The following is a 17,372-nucleotide window of genomic DNA, read 5'->3' on the forward strand; positions in this document are numbered from 1 at the left end:
GAAAGTCTCCAGTGAAACCTTGATTCTTTAGTCACTGTATTGTCAACACCATGAAACAGAGTCACTTCTCATTTCTTTAAGGATTCATAGATGGTCCTCAAGTGTATGAAACAAACTTTGCCCTTAGGTAAATTGTTGTGCTATTGATTAGTCACATAAAATTGAATTCTAATTTATAAACTTTAAAAAGCAAATGAAAGGATAATAAAAAGAACTGTAAACTGTAGATGTAGGAAATTGACACCCTTTCTTCAAATTTTGACTTAAAAAAAGTGTTACCAGATATACATAGTTACTTAAGATTTAATGAAATAGCCATCTTTTGTGTTAGAGAGTGCAAATACAGAGAGTTTAAACTATTCTTTTCCTACTCCTGACAAATAACATGTACTTTCAAATGACTCAGACTTAAAACCTAAAAGTAAAGGAAAATTGAAGGACAACCTAATTCACATCTACTTCCATCTCTCAAAAATCCATGCTTTCCTGTCTTTACTTTGGCATCAGAACTGATGTGATGTATGCCTTGAGCTTTCACAATACTTGTCACTGTGCATTGTAACCTGTAACCATAAGTGCCAGAATCTGAAAGAGTATTTGCTTTAAAGTGGTTAAGAACTGGTGTTACAGCCTATCTCCCATGCACAGTCAGATGTCTTGGAACATCGGGGAAAAATAGGAAGTATCAGTTGCCTTCATGTTATCCCAGATAAGCAGTGCCACCTCTACTTTTATGGATGCTAGATCTGTCTTTGTGTGCTATTCTGGCCTCACAGATAGACTCTCATGTCAATGAGCATGATTGTAGGCATTGTGGTGGAAGCAACTCTGTTATTCAAGAGTCAAAAGCTTTAACAATCAATCTTAAGACATTGGCAAAGGGTGGGTATCGGTTAAGGTCTTCTAATGGAATGACTTCAGCCTCCAAGCATCAGAGATTTTACATGATATATAAGACAATATGGAGCCAATATGGAAAGATATTAATACCAACTCTAAATCTGAAGGTACAGAAATTAGGTAGACTGTCCCCCTTTAGACAACAAAAAAATGGCATCCGATATAGATTTGAATTTAGATAAAGAGACAAAAGAGCCAAGAAAGAACCTGAAGAGTTCACCAGTCAAGACTTCAGAATTTCCATTCTAATAATAAAGGGGTTTGCTACTGGATTCCAGAGTTCAGCTCAGTGTTTAGGTGTGGGTGTCTGCTTCTGCTTCCATTAGCTACTGGATGAAGGTTCTAGGATGCCATATAAGGTAGTCATCAATATCATTATCGGAGAAGGGCATTTAAGGTAGCCTCTCAACTATGGTTTAGATTGTTAGTTGGAGTCAACATTGTAGATCTCTAGATCTTTTCCTAGTGCCAGATTTCTCTTTAAACCTACAATGGCTCCCTCTATTATGGTATCTCATTTCTTGCTATACTCTATTCTACCACTGACTCGATCTTCCTGTCTCTCCTGTCCCCCTCTCTCCTCCTCTTCTCCCCTTCTATTTCTTCTAACTCCCTCTGCCATCACCCCATGCTCCCAATTAACTCAGGAGATCTTATCCCTTTCCCCTTCTCCAGGGAACCATGCATGTCTTTCTTATGATCTTCCTTGTTTCCTAGCTTCTTTGGCAGTGTGGATTTCAGGCTGGTACTCTTTTGCTCTGTGTCTAACATCCATATATGAGTGAGTACATACCATGTTTGTCTTTTTCTGACTGTGCTACTTCGATCAGGATGGTTTCTTCTAGTTCCATCCACTTTCCTGGGAATTTCAAGATTCTATTGGGGTTTTTTTCTGCTGAATGGTACTCCATTGTGTAAATGTACCACATTTTCTCCATCTATTCTTCAGTTGAAGGGCATCTAGGTTGCTTCCAGGTTCTGACTATTACAAATAATGCTGCTATGAACGTGGTTGAACAAATGCCTAAGCTGAACACTGGAATCCAGTTGTAGAGAGGGAGGAGTGATGAGCAAAGGGGTCAAGACCAGGCTGGAGAAACCCACAGAAACAGCTGACCTGAACAAGGGGAAGTTCATGGACTCCAGACTGATAGCTGGGAAACCAGCATAGGACTATTTCATACCCCCTGAACGAGGATGTCAGTTTACAGGTCTAGCTAATTTATGAAGCCTATGGTAGTAGATCAGTATTTATCCCTAATACACGAATGGACTTGGGAGCCCACTCCACATAGAGGGATGCTCTTTCAGCCTAGATACATGGTGGGAGGGTCTAGGCCCTGCTCCAAATTTTATGACAGACTTTAGAGATCCCCCATGGAAGGCCTCACCCTCCCTGGGGAGCTTAAAGGGGATGAGTAGGGGGGGTCAGTGGAGGAGGGAAGGGAAAGGGAACTGGGATTGACATGTAAAACAAGCTTGTTTCTCATTTAAATTTTTTAAAAATTATTTAAAAAGAGGGGGTTGAGGAGGATGGATAGAATGAGTAACCAAGTCATAGGAAGGAAGCCCAAACAAATGTGAAAATGAACAATGAGTGATGGACAGCAGGCAAAGATTCATCCTTGAGATGGTGCACAGTGAAGTGACCCACACCTCACAAAAACAGCTATGAGTCCACAATGTGGGTCACGCTGAGAAACGGACATAATGTGCAGGATTACCCTGAAGCATCGCGCAGCAGAAAACACAGTCCTTTTGGTCTGCTGTGTACTGTTGCAACAACGGTGGCTGGGAGAGACCAGAGCCCCATGAAATGGTCTACAGTGGCCTCACAAGTGCTTCCCGGGACCAGAATCAAGAGTGAAGAGGGGGGAACTCACAGAACCTCTTCCATTTGGGATTTCCTCGGGGCCTGTGTGAGGCTGAATCTCAAGGCAAAACTGTCTATGAGAGCTGAACGGGATAGAAGCTGATGGCAATATCCAGTCCCAACAGTGGCCAGAGTCACGTGTCCACTTTCTGAATTTTCAATGGTGCATTCTCAGAGCAGTTTGCTTGTGTTTCATTATCCAGGTTTAACAGAAGAAGAAACCCGAAACTGTGTTCGGTATGAAACAAAGAAACGTTTGTTCGGTTTTACAATACACAAAAGCACAGAAGACCGGTGCACCACGAATAAGCTGTCTGAAAAATATGAAGGTAACAGCACTCTCTTGGCAGTTTGTCCAGTGTGTCCTGAGGCTACCTACCATTTAATCATATTGCACATGACTGCACGTCTTCATTGACTGCCTTGAAATGCCACGTGCTGTGAGGGAAGGTATACATAAAATATCATTAGCACTACTTAAAGAATGGAAATGGGGAGGGATACTATTGCAGCCCAGATATGGAAAGGAGGGCCTGGGCCCTCCACCAAATGATGGGATGGACTTTGATGATCCCCCGTGGGGGGGCTCACTATCCCTGGAGAGTGGGTAGAGGTAGGTTGGAGGGGCGGTGGGAAGCATGGGAGGATGGGAGGGTGAGGGAATCGGGACATGGATGTGTAAATAATAGTGTTTCTAAAATAAAAAAACAATATTATGGAAATGCATGGCAAAACACAGGAATTTTAAGCAATGAACCTATTCTATATGATACTATAATGGTGGATATATGTCATCAGTTGTCTAAATGGGTAAAGTGTCCGCCATCCATATGTGTAGATAGATATAGGTTCTTCAACCATTGTGCCATTCTGGTTGTAGGAGAGGTTATCTGAGATCCTTCTGCTAATGGGGAGGCCATGTGTGAGTGGACCTGAGGAGTATATGGTAAACTTCTGGGTATTCCGCTTAGTTTTTCTGTAAACCTAAAATTTTTTCAATAAATAAAATGTATTTATAAAAAATATAGAAATGGAAGCCAAGTGGTGGTGGGGGCACACACCTATAATCCCAGCACTCTGGAGGCAAAAGCATGTGGATCTCTGTGAGTTCCAGACCAGTGTGGTCTACAGAGTGAGTTCCAGGATATCCAGGACTACACATTGAGAAACCCTATCTTGAAAACAAAAACAAAAAACAGAAATGGCTAAGGTGTTCTTTTCCTTACTCATAGGACGCTCGATTCAATGAACAGTGTATTAATAGAACTCTTTATCAGACTCCTTGTCAGGAATTGAAAACTAAACATGAGTAAAAACCAAACATCCCACTAAAAAACATAGACTTATAATCAGAGTGCTGGAATTCATGCCACCTGTAACCCCAAAGGCACATGGTGCAGAGACAGGAATTGAATCTTTAAGTTTTGCTTTATTCAGACCTGAGATCAGAAAAGGCAAAAAGATCAGCATGTTTTTGAAAACTGTCCTAGGTCTCCGACCTGAAAAGTTTGTAAGAATGAGGGAAATGGATACGGCAAGTACAAAAGCTGTCAATCATGCCAGAGTTCAGTCCCACCCCTCTGGTCAGATGGTCATCCATATTTCTGAGACGTGTAGTGGATGTCTGCTGTTACTTTGCACTATTCCCTTATTCCCTGACTGTCTGTACTCAGGCACCTCTTGGAACACAGAGTTTAGTGTTTGTCTGAATCAGGCGGGGGTCTCTGGACTGAAAGGTAGGATAGGGAGCTTAACTCAGAACACACCAATCATTAACAAATGTGTGCTGATTCCTTTTTATAATATTCCATTTTACAGAAGCATCTTTATAACACAGAATATTAAAGTGCCACTTGTGGTGTTGTCCCTCACTAACTCCCATTATCTCATATTTATAAAATCCATAATGTATAATGGATGGCATTCTGACACTGTGAAAACTGTCTGATTGTCCCCATAGCTCCTTACCAGTGAGGCAATTCTCCAGCATAGTTTTGCACATGGGAGTACACACGCACACGCACACACACACTCACACACACACTTAGTGTGAACACTTTTGAAACAACTCTATATCTGAAACAAATATTATAAACAGAATACAAATAGGAGCCAAGGTTAGAAGGCATTCAGCTAGTGTCTTGTGTGAAAACTGTTTCCAAAAACCCTTAGCCTTAGTTCTTTGTTGAAAAATGGAACCAACACTCCATTCTCAGTTTTGGCTTTGAGAAAGGGTGTCATTGTGAAGCTCAGGCTGTCTTATAACTACTTATCCTCCTGTTTCAACTTCCTCAGTGGGAGAGCTACATAAGCATGAACAGTGTGTACTTATTTTGATTCTGGCAATTTCTAATCTTATCTCTGAATAATTTTTCCTGAAGTCATTATTGATTTTATCATCAAGGGTCTGACCTTGATTTTCTCTCATTACCAAGGTGAGATATGACCTGGTTTGTTTGATCTGATTTCATGTTGGGATATCCAAATTATATTCATGACATAATGAAACAAATTAAATCACCTGTTCATATACTTAAACTATAAAGTTATATTTTGCCTTAATTATTTGGGTTTTTTAGAATTTCATACATGAGTATTTTATTTACAATATTTCTATTCTTTCTTTACCCTCTCCAACTCCTTTCATGTCCTTCTTCCACACTCTCAAATTTAAGATCTCTCTTCTTCTATAAATATTAGTACACATTTGCACACATATATGTTTATTTGTGTGTGAGTGTGTGTGTATGTCTGTGTATACATAAAGCCTATTGAGTCCTTATAGTGTTGCTCATATGGACATGTCTTTAGTGCTAACTACTTGGGACTGTATAACATAGGAAGACACTCATCCCTAAAGAAAACTTTCTCCCCTCTCAACAGTCACTGATTAGTTCTTCATCTAGTGATGGAGCCTTGTGAAGTTGCCCCACCCACCTGGCATGTTGTCATTACGAGGTCTTATGTCAGCCACCATACTGAAATTTTATGGGTTCAGCTTCTCAGACATATCTAGGAGGTGTTATACAGAACATTTTACAACCTTTCTGGCCCTTCCTCCCCTGTATTCCCTCGGCCCTAGCATAGGATTGCATTAGATGTACTTGCTGGACACCCCAGCACCACTTAGTCTCTTCCATTTATACAATTGTAGATGTATATAATAGCCTCCATCTGTTGCAAAAGGAAGCTTCTTTAGTGTGGAATGAGGGCCAAGTTTCTCTGCGGATATCAAGGTAACTATTTAGAGGGGCTTTGTTGGATATAAACTATAGAGTTTTGTTGTTGTTGCTGTAGGACTGGCAGGCTTTATGGTTACTGATTTTTAAAGGCTCTTACATACTAGTTCCTTTGTCTCACAAAAGTATGATAGTTATACAGAATCTTACATTTTAATAAGAGTGTTCAAGATAACAGAGACTCCAGTGACCTTCGATGGTGAGCCATATTGTATGAGGACAAAGGTAGAGGGACAGAAAATACAGCGGAAGCCATAATTCTTTTCATATCAACTTTAATTTAAGTTTGAGATACAAAGGGCATTTGCTCTCTGTAGAACTGGGGGAGAAAGCAAATGGCTGCTTTTTCTTTTCCAGAAAGGCATAAGATCAGTTAGACCAATTTTTCAGAACATTCTCCCAAGAGGCTGTCACAAGGAATAAAGCCTATGCCACATCTCAACAGTCATAGCTCTTAAATAAATCAAACTGAACCAGCTGAAAAGAAATGGACCCTTAAGAGGCCATAAAGGCCTTAACCCAAAAGAAAGAGAACAAAATAGGCCTGAAAACATTTGAAACTAAAAGCAAGCAAGTCATGGTCCCACTTGGACTTGAGGCAAAGACCTTACCTCTTTCTCTGCAGAGCTAAAACTTTTCCAATCATCTAAACAACTCATGCTCTCTCATATGCCTTGGAACTATAAATAACTTGTACTTTTTATGAAATTTTTCTTCTCTTCCTTGATTGATTGCTGTTCATTCTGCTCCAAACAATCACAGAAACTCCCAAATCTAAAATTTGCAGTCTCATGAGTAATACAGATGAGAAATAAATACAAGTATTTTTATTGTAATAATTAATAGACAATTTTAAATATAGTATTTGGACATATCAATGGTATATGTGTGTGTTAAGCATAAACAAAACTGAGAATAATAAACTTGGCAACTACATTTATATCACAGTCCACACCCCCCTTAAAAAAACTGAAGGAGAAAAAATAGTGTGGAAAGCAGACAAGTAATTTCATAAAATAAATTTTAAAACAGGATACTGTCATGTCAACTTGCCACAAGCTAGAGTCACATAAAATAGGAAACCACAAATGAGAAAACTCTCGGCCTGGCGGTGGTGGTACACGTCTTTAATCCCAGCACTTGGGAAGCAGAGGCAGGCAGATCTCTGTGAGTTCGAGGCCAGGCTGGACCGACAGCCTCCAAAACAATACAGAGAAACCCTGTCTCATAAAAACAAAAAACAAAAAAAAATTCCTACCAGATTGGCCTGTAGGCAAGCCTGGGAATTGTTTTCCTCAATTGGTTCTACTGAACACCTTCCCAGCCATGCTCAGAAACTGACTCTAATGAAGTTAGTGTGCCACACACAAAAATAAGACATTAAAGTAAGAGGTCAACACATTGAGAAGAAGGAAACCAGTGGTCCAGAGAAGGGTTGTGAAGGAGAGCAATGGGAGGTAAAACAACTAAAACTTACTATGTAAATGTATAGAACACTCAACCAATTTTTGTTCAAGTAAGGAAAAGTAAGAAAAGTATTGATGTTTTTTAATCAGCACTAAGTTGTGTGTTATGTTAGATAAACCTATTAATTCACATACTAGTACTAGAGACAAATAAGGTACAAATTTGTTTCTATCAGATTTCTCTGATACCAGCAAGCCCTCCAAAACTCAACTTAGAATAATAGAATCCTCATTCTCCACTGTGATATTTATCAAATCTAAATGCCCATTCATCCTACTGCTCAAAACCTTTTTCTCCTTTTGAAAAGGAAAATGGCCCAAGTCATTTTGTATTTTTATCATTCTATAATTAATATTTTAATTTCCTCTTCTGAGTCATAGGGGTTTGGCTTTTGATATTTAAGTTCAAATACTAAGAGCTGGGCAATTAATTTTTTCTCTCAGGAGACCAGTCCTACACAGTAAAAATTATGACCTTCCAATCTATGATCTGCACCAGATTTTCAAAAGTGGACTTCAGAGTTTAAAAGGACTCAAGAGTTTAAAAAGCAAATCTTACCTCTTTTTCCTCTCTTTTCTGACCCATGGCTGTTTGTGTATAAAGCACATAATGTAGATTTAATGGGGACAGGAATGGGGAAAATGGAATTTAGGAACACAAGCAAAATTATTAATATCAAGAGTTTAACCCACCAAGCAAGTATAGCACTAAAAAGGGAAGACAGTGGATCCAATGAAACTATGAGAACAAGATCATTTAGTATGTAAAAGTACTGAATAAAAAGAAGGGGTAGTATTTCTGAATTTAAATGTTTACTATGCTAACAATGTGGTTTGTACTTTGAGGCCACCAAATCCTGAAATGGCAATTTTTGAAAAGTGGTCTAGGATGCCTTTCCCAACTCCCACCTCCATCCATTTAATTAGGATCAGATGCCTTCCTATTGGTTCATACAGCAAACTATTCATGATATCATAGCATTCGTCTTACTACATTGTGTTTCCTTCTAACTTTCTTTTTTTGTATGTTTTTATTTAAATTAGAAACATGCATGCTTCAAATGTCAATCCCGGCTCCCCACTTCTCCCTCCACCAGCCCCACCCCTACCCGCCACCCCCAGGCCAATCCCCACATCATTCACCAGGGAGGGTAAGGCCCTCCTTGGGGGGATCTCCAGAGTCTGTCATTTCATCCAGGGCAGGACCTAGGCCCTTCCCCATGTGTCCATGCTGACAGAGCATCCCTCCATGTAGAATGGGCTCCCAAAATTCATTTGTATGCCATGGTGAACACTAGTCTACTACCTAAAGCCCCAGAGATTTCTAAGGCCTCCTTACTGACACTACATTCATGGAGTCTGGATCAGTCCCCTCTTGGCCTCTTAGTCATCACTCTGGGGTTCAAAAGCTCCTCCTTGTCCAGTCAGCTGTCTTTGTGGGTTTCACCAGCAGGGTCTTGACCACCTTGCTCATCACTCCTCCAACTCTGTTACTGGGATCCAGGGGGTCAGTTCAGTGTTTAGTTGTGAGTATCTGTCTCTGCTGCCACCAGTCACAGGATGAAGGTTCTAAGATGTCACATAAGGTAGTCACCAACCTTATCAGGTAGGGGCTATTAATGTAGTCTCTCCGTATTACTTAGTTTTACAGTTGGTGTTATCCTTGTACATCACTGGGAATCTCTCTAGGGTCAGCTCTCTCCTCAAAGCTACAATGACTCCAACTATTATGGTATCTCTCATCCTGGTCTCCTCTATTCTTACCCTGACTCAGCCTTCCTGCTCTCCCATGTCTTCTTCTACCCTCCTCTTATCCCCCTCTCTTTTTCCTGGTTCCCTCTCCTCTCCCACCATGTTCCCTATCTGCTCAGGAGATCTTGCCTCTTTCAAGTTTTCTGGGGTATAACGAGTATCTCTTGGGAACCTCCCTGTATCCCAGACTCACTGGCACTGGGATTGTAGGCTGACACTCCCCTGATCCATGTCTAAAATCCATATATGAGAGAGTACATACCATGTTTGTATTTTGTGACTGGGTTACCTCACTCAGAATAGTTTCTTCTAGTGCCATTCATTTGACTGCTACTTTCAAGATTCCGTTGTGTTTTTCCGCTGAGTAGTACTCCATTGTGTAAATGTACCACATTTTCTTTATCTACTCTTCAGTTGAGGAACATCTAGGTTACTTCCAGGATCTAGCTATTACAAATAATGCTGCTATCAACATAGTGGAACAGACATCCTTGTTGTATGAATGGGCATCTTTTGAGTACATGCCTAAGAGTGGAATTGCTGAGTCGCATGGTAGATTGATTCCCATTTTCCTGAAGAATCTCCATACTGATTTCCAAAGTGGCTGTACAAGTTTGCACTCCCATCAGCAATGGACGAGTTGTCCCCTTTCTCCACATCCTCTCCAGCGTAAGCTGTCATTGGTGTTTTTTATTTTAGACATTCTGACAGGAGTAAGGTGATATCTCAGGGTTGTTTTGATTTTCATTTCCCAGATGGCTAAGGATGTTGAGCACTTTCACAAGTGTCTCTCAGCCATTTTAGACTCCTCTATTGAGAAATCTCTATTTAGTTCAATGCCCCACTTTTTTATTGGGTCCTTTGGTGTTTTGGAGAATAGCTTCTTGAGTTCTTTGTAAATTTTGGAGATCAGCCCTCTGTCAGATGTGGGGTTAGTGAATATCATTTCCCAATCCGTGGGATGTCTTTTTGTCTTGTTGACTGTGTCCTTTGCCTTAGAGAAGCTTCTCAGTTTCAGGAGGTCCCATTTATTAATTGTCGATCTCAGTGTTTGTGTTACTGGTGTTATGTTCAGGAAGCGGTCTCCTGTACCAATTCATTCAAGGGAACTTCCCATTTTCTCTTCTAACAGATTCAGTGTGGCTGGATTTATGTTGATGTCATTGATCCATTTAGACTTAAGTTTTGTACGTGGCGATAGACATGGATTTATCTGCAGTCTTCTACATGCCAATATCCAGTTATTCCAACACCATTTGTTGAAGATGCTACATTTTTTCCATTGTATAATTTTAGCTTCTTTGTCAAAAATCAGCTGTTCATAGGTTTGTGGATTAATCTCAGAGTGTTCAATTTGATTCCACTGGTCTACCTGTCTATTTTTGTGCCAATACTATCTGTTTTCAGTACTACAGCTCTATAATAGAGCTTGAAATCAGGAGTGGTGATGCCTCCAGATGTTCCTTTGTTGAGCAAGGTTGTCTTGGCTATCCTGGGTCTTTTGTTTTGCCATATAAAGTTGAGAATTGTTCTTTCAAGGTCTGTGAAGAATTGTGCTGGGATTTTGATGGGGATTACATTAAGTCTGTAGATTGCTTTTGGCAGGATTGCCATTTTTACTACATTCATCCTACCTATCCAAGAGCATGGGAGATTTTTCCATTTTCTGGTGTCTTTTTTAATTTCTTTAAAGACTCAAAGGTCTTGTGATACAGGTCTTTCACTTGTTTGGTTAGCGTTATCCCAGGGTATTTTATCATGTGTGTGCCTCAATTGTAAAGGGTGATGTTTCTATGATTTCTTTCTCAGCCCTTTTATCATCTGTATAAAGTAGGGCTACTGATTTTCTTGAGTTGATCTTGTATCCTATGACTTTGCTGAAGGTGTTAATCAGTTGTAAGAGTTTCCTGGTAGAGTTCTTTGGGTCACTTATGTAAACTATCATATCATGGGCAAATAGTGAAAATTTGACCTCTTCCTTGCCAATTTGTATCCCCTTCATCTCCTTTTGTTGTCTTATTGCTCTAGCTAGAACTTTGAGTACAATATTGAAGAGTTATAGGGAGAGGGGACAGCCTTAGCTTGTTTCTGATTTTCGTGGAATCGCCTTGAGTTTCTGTCCATTTAGTTTGATGTTGGCTGTTGGCTTGCTGTATATAGCTTTTATCATGTCTAGGTGCGTTCCTGTTATCCCAGATCTCTCCCAGACCTTTAACATGAAGGGGTGTTGGATTTTGTCAAAGGCTTTTTCAGCATCTAATGAGATGATCATGTGATTTTTGTTTCTCAGTTTATTTACATGGTGGATTACATTGATGAATTTTTGTATGTTCAACCATGCCTGCATCCCTGGAATGAAGCCTACTTGATCATGGTGGATGAGTTTTCTGATGTGTTCTTTGATCTGATTTGCCAGTATTTTATTGAGTATTTTTGCACCAATGTTCATGAGGGAAATGTGTCTGAAGTTCTCTTTCTTAGTTGTGTCTTTGTGTGGCTTTGGTATCAATGCTATTGAGGCCTCGTAAAAAGAGTTTGGAAAAGGCCCTTCTACATCTATTGCATGGAATACTTTGAGGAGAATTGTATAAGCTGTTCTTTGAATTTCTGGTATAACTCTGCACTGAAGCCATCTGGCCCTGGGCTTTTTTTGGTTGGAAGACTTTGGATGACTGCTTCTATTTCCTTAGGTGTTATAGGTCTATTTAAATTGCTTATCTGTTCTTGGTTTAATTTTGGCAGGTGATGTCATTCCAGGAAGTCATCCATTTCCTTTAAATTTTCAAATTTTGTGGAGTACAGGTTTTCCAAGTATGACCTGATGATTCTCTGGATTTCCTCAGTGTCTGTTGTTATGTCCCCCTTTTCATTTCTGGTTTTCTTAATTTGCATGTTCACATTCTGCCATTTGGTGAGTTTGGATAAAGGTTTGTCTATCTTGTTGATTTTCTCAAAAAACCAACTCTTTGTTACACTGATTCTTTGTATTGTTTTCCTAGTTTCTGCTTTATTGATTTCAGCCCTCAATTTGATTATTTCCTGGTGTCTACTCCTCGTGGGTGAGTTTGCTTCATTGTGTTCTAGAGCTTTCAGTTGCGCTGTTAGTTCTCTAGTGTAACTATTCTGCAGTTTCTTCATGTGGGCACTTAAAGCTATGAGCTTTCCTCTTAGCACTGCTTTCAAAGTGTCCTATAAGTTTGGATATGTTGTGTCTTCATTCTCATTGAATTCTAGGAAGTCTTTAATTTCTTTTTTTATTTCTTCTTTGACCCAGGCATGGTGCAATTGTACATTATTCAATTTCCATGAGTTTGTAGGTTTCTGCAATTTGTGCTGTTGTTGAACTCTAACTTTAAAGCATGGTGGTCTGATAAAATACATAGAGTTATTCCAACTTTTTTGTACCTGTTGAGGTTTGCTATGTTGCCAAGTATGTGGTCAATTTTTGAGAAGGATCCATGTGGTGCTGAGAAGAAGGTATATTCTTTTGTGTTTGGATGGAATGTTCTATAGATGTCTGTCAAACCCAATTGGCTCATAACCTCTATTAGTTCCTGTGTTTCATTGTTAAGTTTCTGTCCTGTAGTCCTGTCTAGTTGTGACATTGGGGTGTTGAAATCTCCCACTATTAGTGTGTGAGGTTTTATGTGTGGTTTGAGTTTTAGTAATGTTTCTTTTACAAATGTGGATGCCTTTGTATTTGGGGCATAGATGATCAGAATTGAGACTTCATCTTGGTGGATTTTTCCTGTGATGAATATGAAATGACATCCTTTATCTCTTTTGATTGATTTCAGTTTAAAGTCTAGTTTGTTAGATATTAGGATTGCTACCCTTACTTGTTTCTTGGGGCCATTTGATTTGAAAATCTTTTCCCAACCCTTAACTGTGAGGTAATGTCTGTCTCTGAGGCTGAGGTGTGTTTCTTGTATGCAGCAGAAGGATGGGTTCTGTCTTTGAATCCATTCTGTCAGCCTGTGCCTTTTTATGGGCGAATTAAGACCATTAATATTGAAGGATATTAGTGACCTTTGATTGCTGGTTCTGTTTGTTTTGGAATGGTTGTTCTTGGGGAATTGTATGTGGATTTCCACCCCTTTTCTCTTTTGGGTATTGGTAAAGTGGGATTATCTATTTCCTGTGTTTTTCTGGTTGTAGTTAATGTCTTTGGACTGGAATTTTCCTTCTAGAACTTTCTGTAGGGCTGGGTTAGTGGATACGTATTACATAAATCTGTTTTGTCATGGAATATCTTGTTTTCTCCATCTATTGTGATTGAGAGCTTTGCCAGGTATAGTAGCCTGTGCTGGCATCCATGGTCTCTTAGTGTTGGTAGAATATCTATCCAGGACCTTCTGGCTTTCAGAGTTTCCATGGAGAAGTCAGGTGTAATTCTGATAGGTCTGCCTTTATATGTTACTTGACCTTTTTCCTTAGCTGCTCTTAATATTCTTTCTTTATTCTGTATATTTGGGATCTTGATTATTATATGGCGAGGGGACTTTTTTGTGATCCACTCTATTTGGTGTCCTGTAAGCTTCTTGTACCTTCATTGGCATGTCTTTCTTTAGGTTGGGAAAGTTTTCTTCTATGATTTTGTTGAATACGTTTTCTGCCCCTTTGAGGTGGGTTTCTTCTCCTTCTTCTGTACCTATTATTCTTAGGTTTGGTCTTTTCATGGTGTCCCATATTTCCTGGATATTTTGTATTAGGGATTTCTTGGACTTCAGATTTTCTTTGACTGATGAATCTATTTTTCCTTGTGTGTCTTCAACACCTGAGATTCTCTCTTCATCTCTTGTATTCTGTTGGTTATGCTTGCGTCTGTAGTGCCTGTCCATTTCCCTAGTTTTTCAATTTCCAGAATTCCTTCAGACTGTGTTTTTATTGTCTCCATGTCAGCTTTCAATCCTTGCATTGTTTGAATTGTTTCTTGTCATTTTTGCTTCATGTTTTCATCCCTTTCTTCCATTTTTTGGAATTTTTGGTTTGTTTGTTCTTCTATTTCTTGCATTTTGGGGTTGTTTTTTCTTCCATTTCTTTAAGGGATTTTCTCACATCCTGTTTGAGGGCCTCTATCATTTTCATGAAGTTGTTTTTAAGGTCATTCTCTTCTTTTTCGTCTGCATTGGGGTGTTCAGGTCTTACTGGTGTAAAATCTCTAAATTAGATTCTGGTGGTGTCATATTTGCTTTTCTGTTGCTGAGTGTGTTCTTATATTGCCTTTTCCCCATCACTTCTTCCAGTGGGTGTAGAAAGAGTCTCTTCCTCTCCTGGTGGGTAGGAGACCAGGGTTCCCTTTAAGTGGGTGCAAGCAGATCCAATACTCTCTGTCTCTGCCCTCTGCCCTCTGCCCTCTGCCCTCTGCCCTCTGCCCTCTTCCCTCTGCCCTCTGCCCTGGTTTTGGGTGGAAGTGGAGCAGCTCTCTCTGCAGGCTCCTGGTCACTTGGTTGTCCTTCAGAGGAATTCAACCTGGCTGCTGTCCCCAAGCCAGGGGATCCGAGAGAGGGCCAGTGGGTGGAAATCAGGTCTAAGGTGGGGACATGGTGCTCACCTCTGACCTCTCCCCTGAGTGTGGGCAGAAGTAACCCAGCTCTCTCTGCAGGCTTCTGGTTGCTTGGTCCTCCTTCTAATTTTTTTTACCAACTTTTAAGAAAATCTAGGATGTTGTTATAGTCTCTATGTTCTCTATACTCTAAAGGCTTAATAGAGTACTTCAGTAAACACATGAAGGACAGAAAGGAAGAGAGAATTGAGGGAGGGAAAGGATGGGAGAGAGAGGTAGGGAAAAGCCAGCATCGTTCAAGTCCTTACTGTATCCCAGGTACTATTTCATTGTATGGGTGAACTCTTTTCGATTGTTTAATCCCCTTGGCAGCCCTGTGAGACAGCTATTACAACAGCCAGTTTGTAGATCAGGAAATGAAAGCACAGAGACAGAGAATGAATATACACAAACTTACAATCAGTATGTTAATTTGACTTAAGCATAACTTTGTAAAATAAAGCTACCTTTTGAAAACAGGTTTTCTCGGAATTAAACAGTATTTGCATGTCCAGCTAAAATGTTTTGGATTCAATCCTACTAAAAACTCGCACATCCCACTTACAATAGGATGATGTTTATAGGTGATGGGGTAAGCACATTCTATCTTTAGACTTGAAAATTGTGACAAAGTTACAGATATTTTTTTCTGAGTTCTTAAATCTATAAATAGACTGTGACATTCCCAGCAAGCTGACATGGTATTCAGTGCTTCCCCCACTCCAAATAAACAAAGAAAAAAAATATTATCAAGAAATTTATAGACTTCGAATTGGACAGTGCATTCTGCAGGAAAACAGAAGGGTTGGAAAGTTAAAAAGTCAAATTAGGAAAGTCAAAAGGGTATTTTTCTAGTTGTGATATCCTGAACACATTGAATAGATATCACCCTTGCAGGGCCCACTGCCTGAATTTAAACTTGGTCTCCATCGTTGACAGCAAAGAGCTTCATCGTTCCCTGTGTAGGATTTCTCACACAGGAAATGAAAATGCTAGTACTTACTTCATGTGTGTATCTTGAGAACCCCATTAAGTGAGAAAAACAAAATCTGCCTTATATTTAACAGTGAATTTGCATTGGCCAGTTTGACTGTGTAGATAACCATGTGTCATATAGTAAAAGGTTGCTATGGATATGACTTCATGGTAGAATGTTTGCCTAGCAAGGAGGGTCCTGGGTATGTGGAAATTAAATTATAAATTAGTTACAACTAATTAATAGTACTCTATTAATGATTTTTCACTCCTTAAGAACCCTTGCCCAGCATATATAACTTTTATTGAGATAAACCTGCTTAAGAAATATATGATACTAATCCGAATATTAGCTACATGACAAATCACTGTCCTGTCAATCAGTACGATAACATCAACATAATTTAGGGTACTAATTTATCCCCTCACACACACACACACACACACCATGCTGTTCTACAAAAATAAACATAAAAGCATCTAATTTTTTATTATGTCCTCCCTTTGAAAATGATAGGACTACTTTATTCATTTGAGAGTAGCTCTCCTATTCTACACCATCTCATTTGAGAATTTCTGAACAGTAATGGCACGGCTAACCCTTACTGACAGTCTAGAGTAAGTACCAGAGTGATGATGCTAATTCTTCCCCTATCACTGGCTATCATTTCGTTCAGCTCTGTTTCTCTCTGCTCGCCTCATACTCATGCTTAAAGTTGTAAGTTTAAAAATATTCCATCAGGGGTTGTTTTTTGTTGGTTTTTGTTTTATTTCGTTCTTGTTTTTACTTTCTGCAAGTATATAGTTTGTGTCATTCCACGGATCCCAAACTTAGGGGAATATAAATCCAGAGTTGGAAAGTTGGCTTCAAATAGTTGAGCAAAGTACTCAGCAATAGAGTGCATTTCCATCCCCCTGCTTTCGGCTTCAGTATCTGCAGTGACACTAATATCTACTTAAGATTGTTGAGAGAATTATGTAAGATAATATGATGAGTCTGGCACGTGCTCTGTGAGGACTAAATGGCATCATCGACACTGTCACTGCAGCCTGTATCGTTATCCCCCTATAGGTATAAGGGGTGTTCTTTTACTCTCTGGTACTACCTGACAGTGCTGTCTCCACTGCTCTCTGAGAAAATTAACTTGCCTCTAAAGTATGAATTTTCAATAAAATTTAAACAGATTATTTTTTGATTCTCTTGCAGGTTCCTTCTTGCAGGGATCAGAGAAAGCCATATCCTTGGTCCAGGGTGGAAGGAGTCAGCAAGCAACAGCCTTGGCATGGGAGAAGGGGACCTCTGGCCCAGAGAAGGAAGTCTTTTCTGAGTGGGTAGAATCAGTAAAGGAAAACCCAGCTGTGATTGATTTTGAGGTGAGTCTGGAGTATTGAGGGTAGGAGGGGTACAGCAGTTTGTCATACAATTCTCTTTCCATCTCCTTTTCAGACAATAAGTGAATTGCCTGTTTTTTTTATCATTTTTATTTTAATTTTAAATAGCTTGTTTTACATGTCAATCCCAGTTCCCTCTCCCTCCCCTCCTCCCGCATTCCCCTTCCCCCCCCCTCCCTCCCACCCTATTGCCAAATCCTTCCAAATAGGGGATATCTAGAGTCTGTCAT

At 39.7% G+C, this 17,372-nt stretch overlaps 1 protein-coding gene across 1 annotated transcript in view; it reads left to right on the forward strand.

The window, feature by feature from the left end:
• Positions 1–17,372, forward strand: part of C6 (complement C6) — a 94,479-nt gene that overhangs the window by 49,028 nt on the left and 28,079 nt on the right. The window contains exons 9-10 of the mRNA XM_040757751.1: positions 2,977–3,102; positions 16,958–17,124. Coding sequence (XP_040613685.1) covers positions 2,977–3,102; positions 16,958–17,124 — 293 coding nt within the window. The remainder of the gene's footprint in view (positions 1–2,976; positions 3,103–16,957; positions 17,125–17,372) is intronic.

Source organism: Mesocricetus auratus, unplaced genomic scaffold (assembly GCF_017639785.1).
Source record: "Mesocricetus auratus isolate SY011 unplaced genomic scaffold, BCM_Maur_2.0 Super-Scaffold_100015, whole genome shotgun sequence".
In the NCBI taxonomy this organism is placed as follows: domain Eukaryota; kingdom Metazoa; phylum Chordata; class Mammalia; order Rodentia; family Cricetidae; genus Mesocricetus; species Mesocricetus auratus.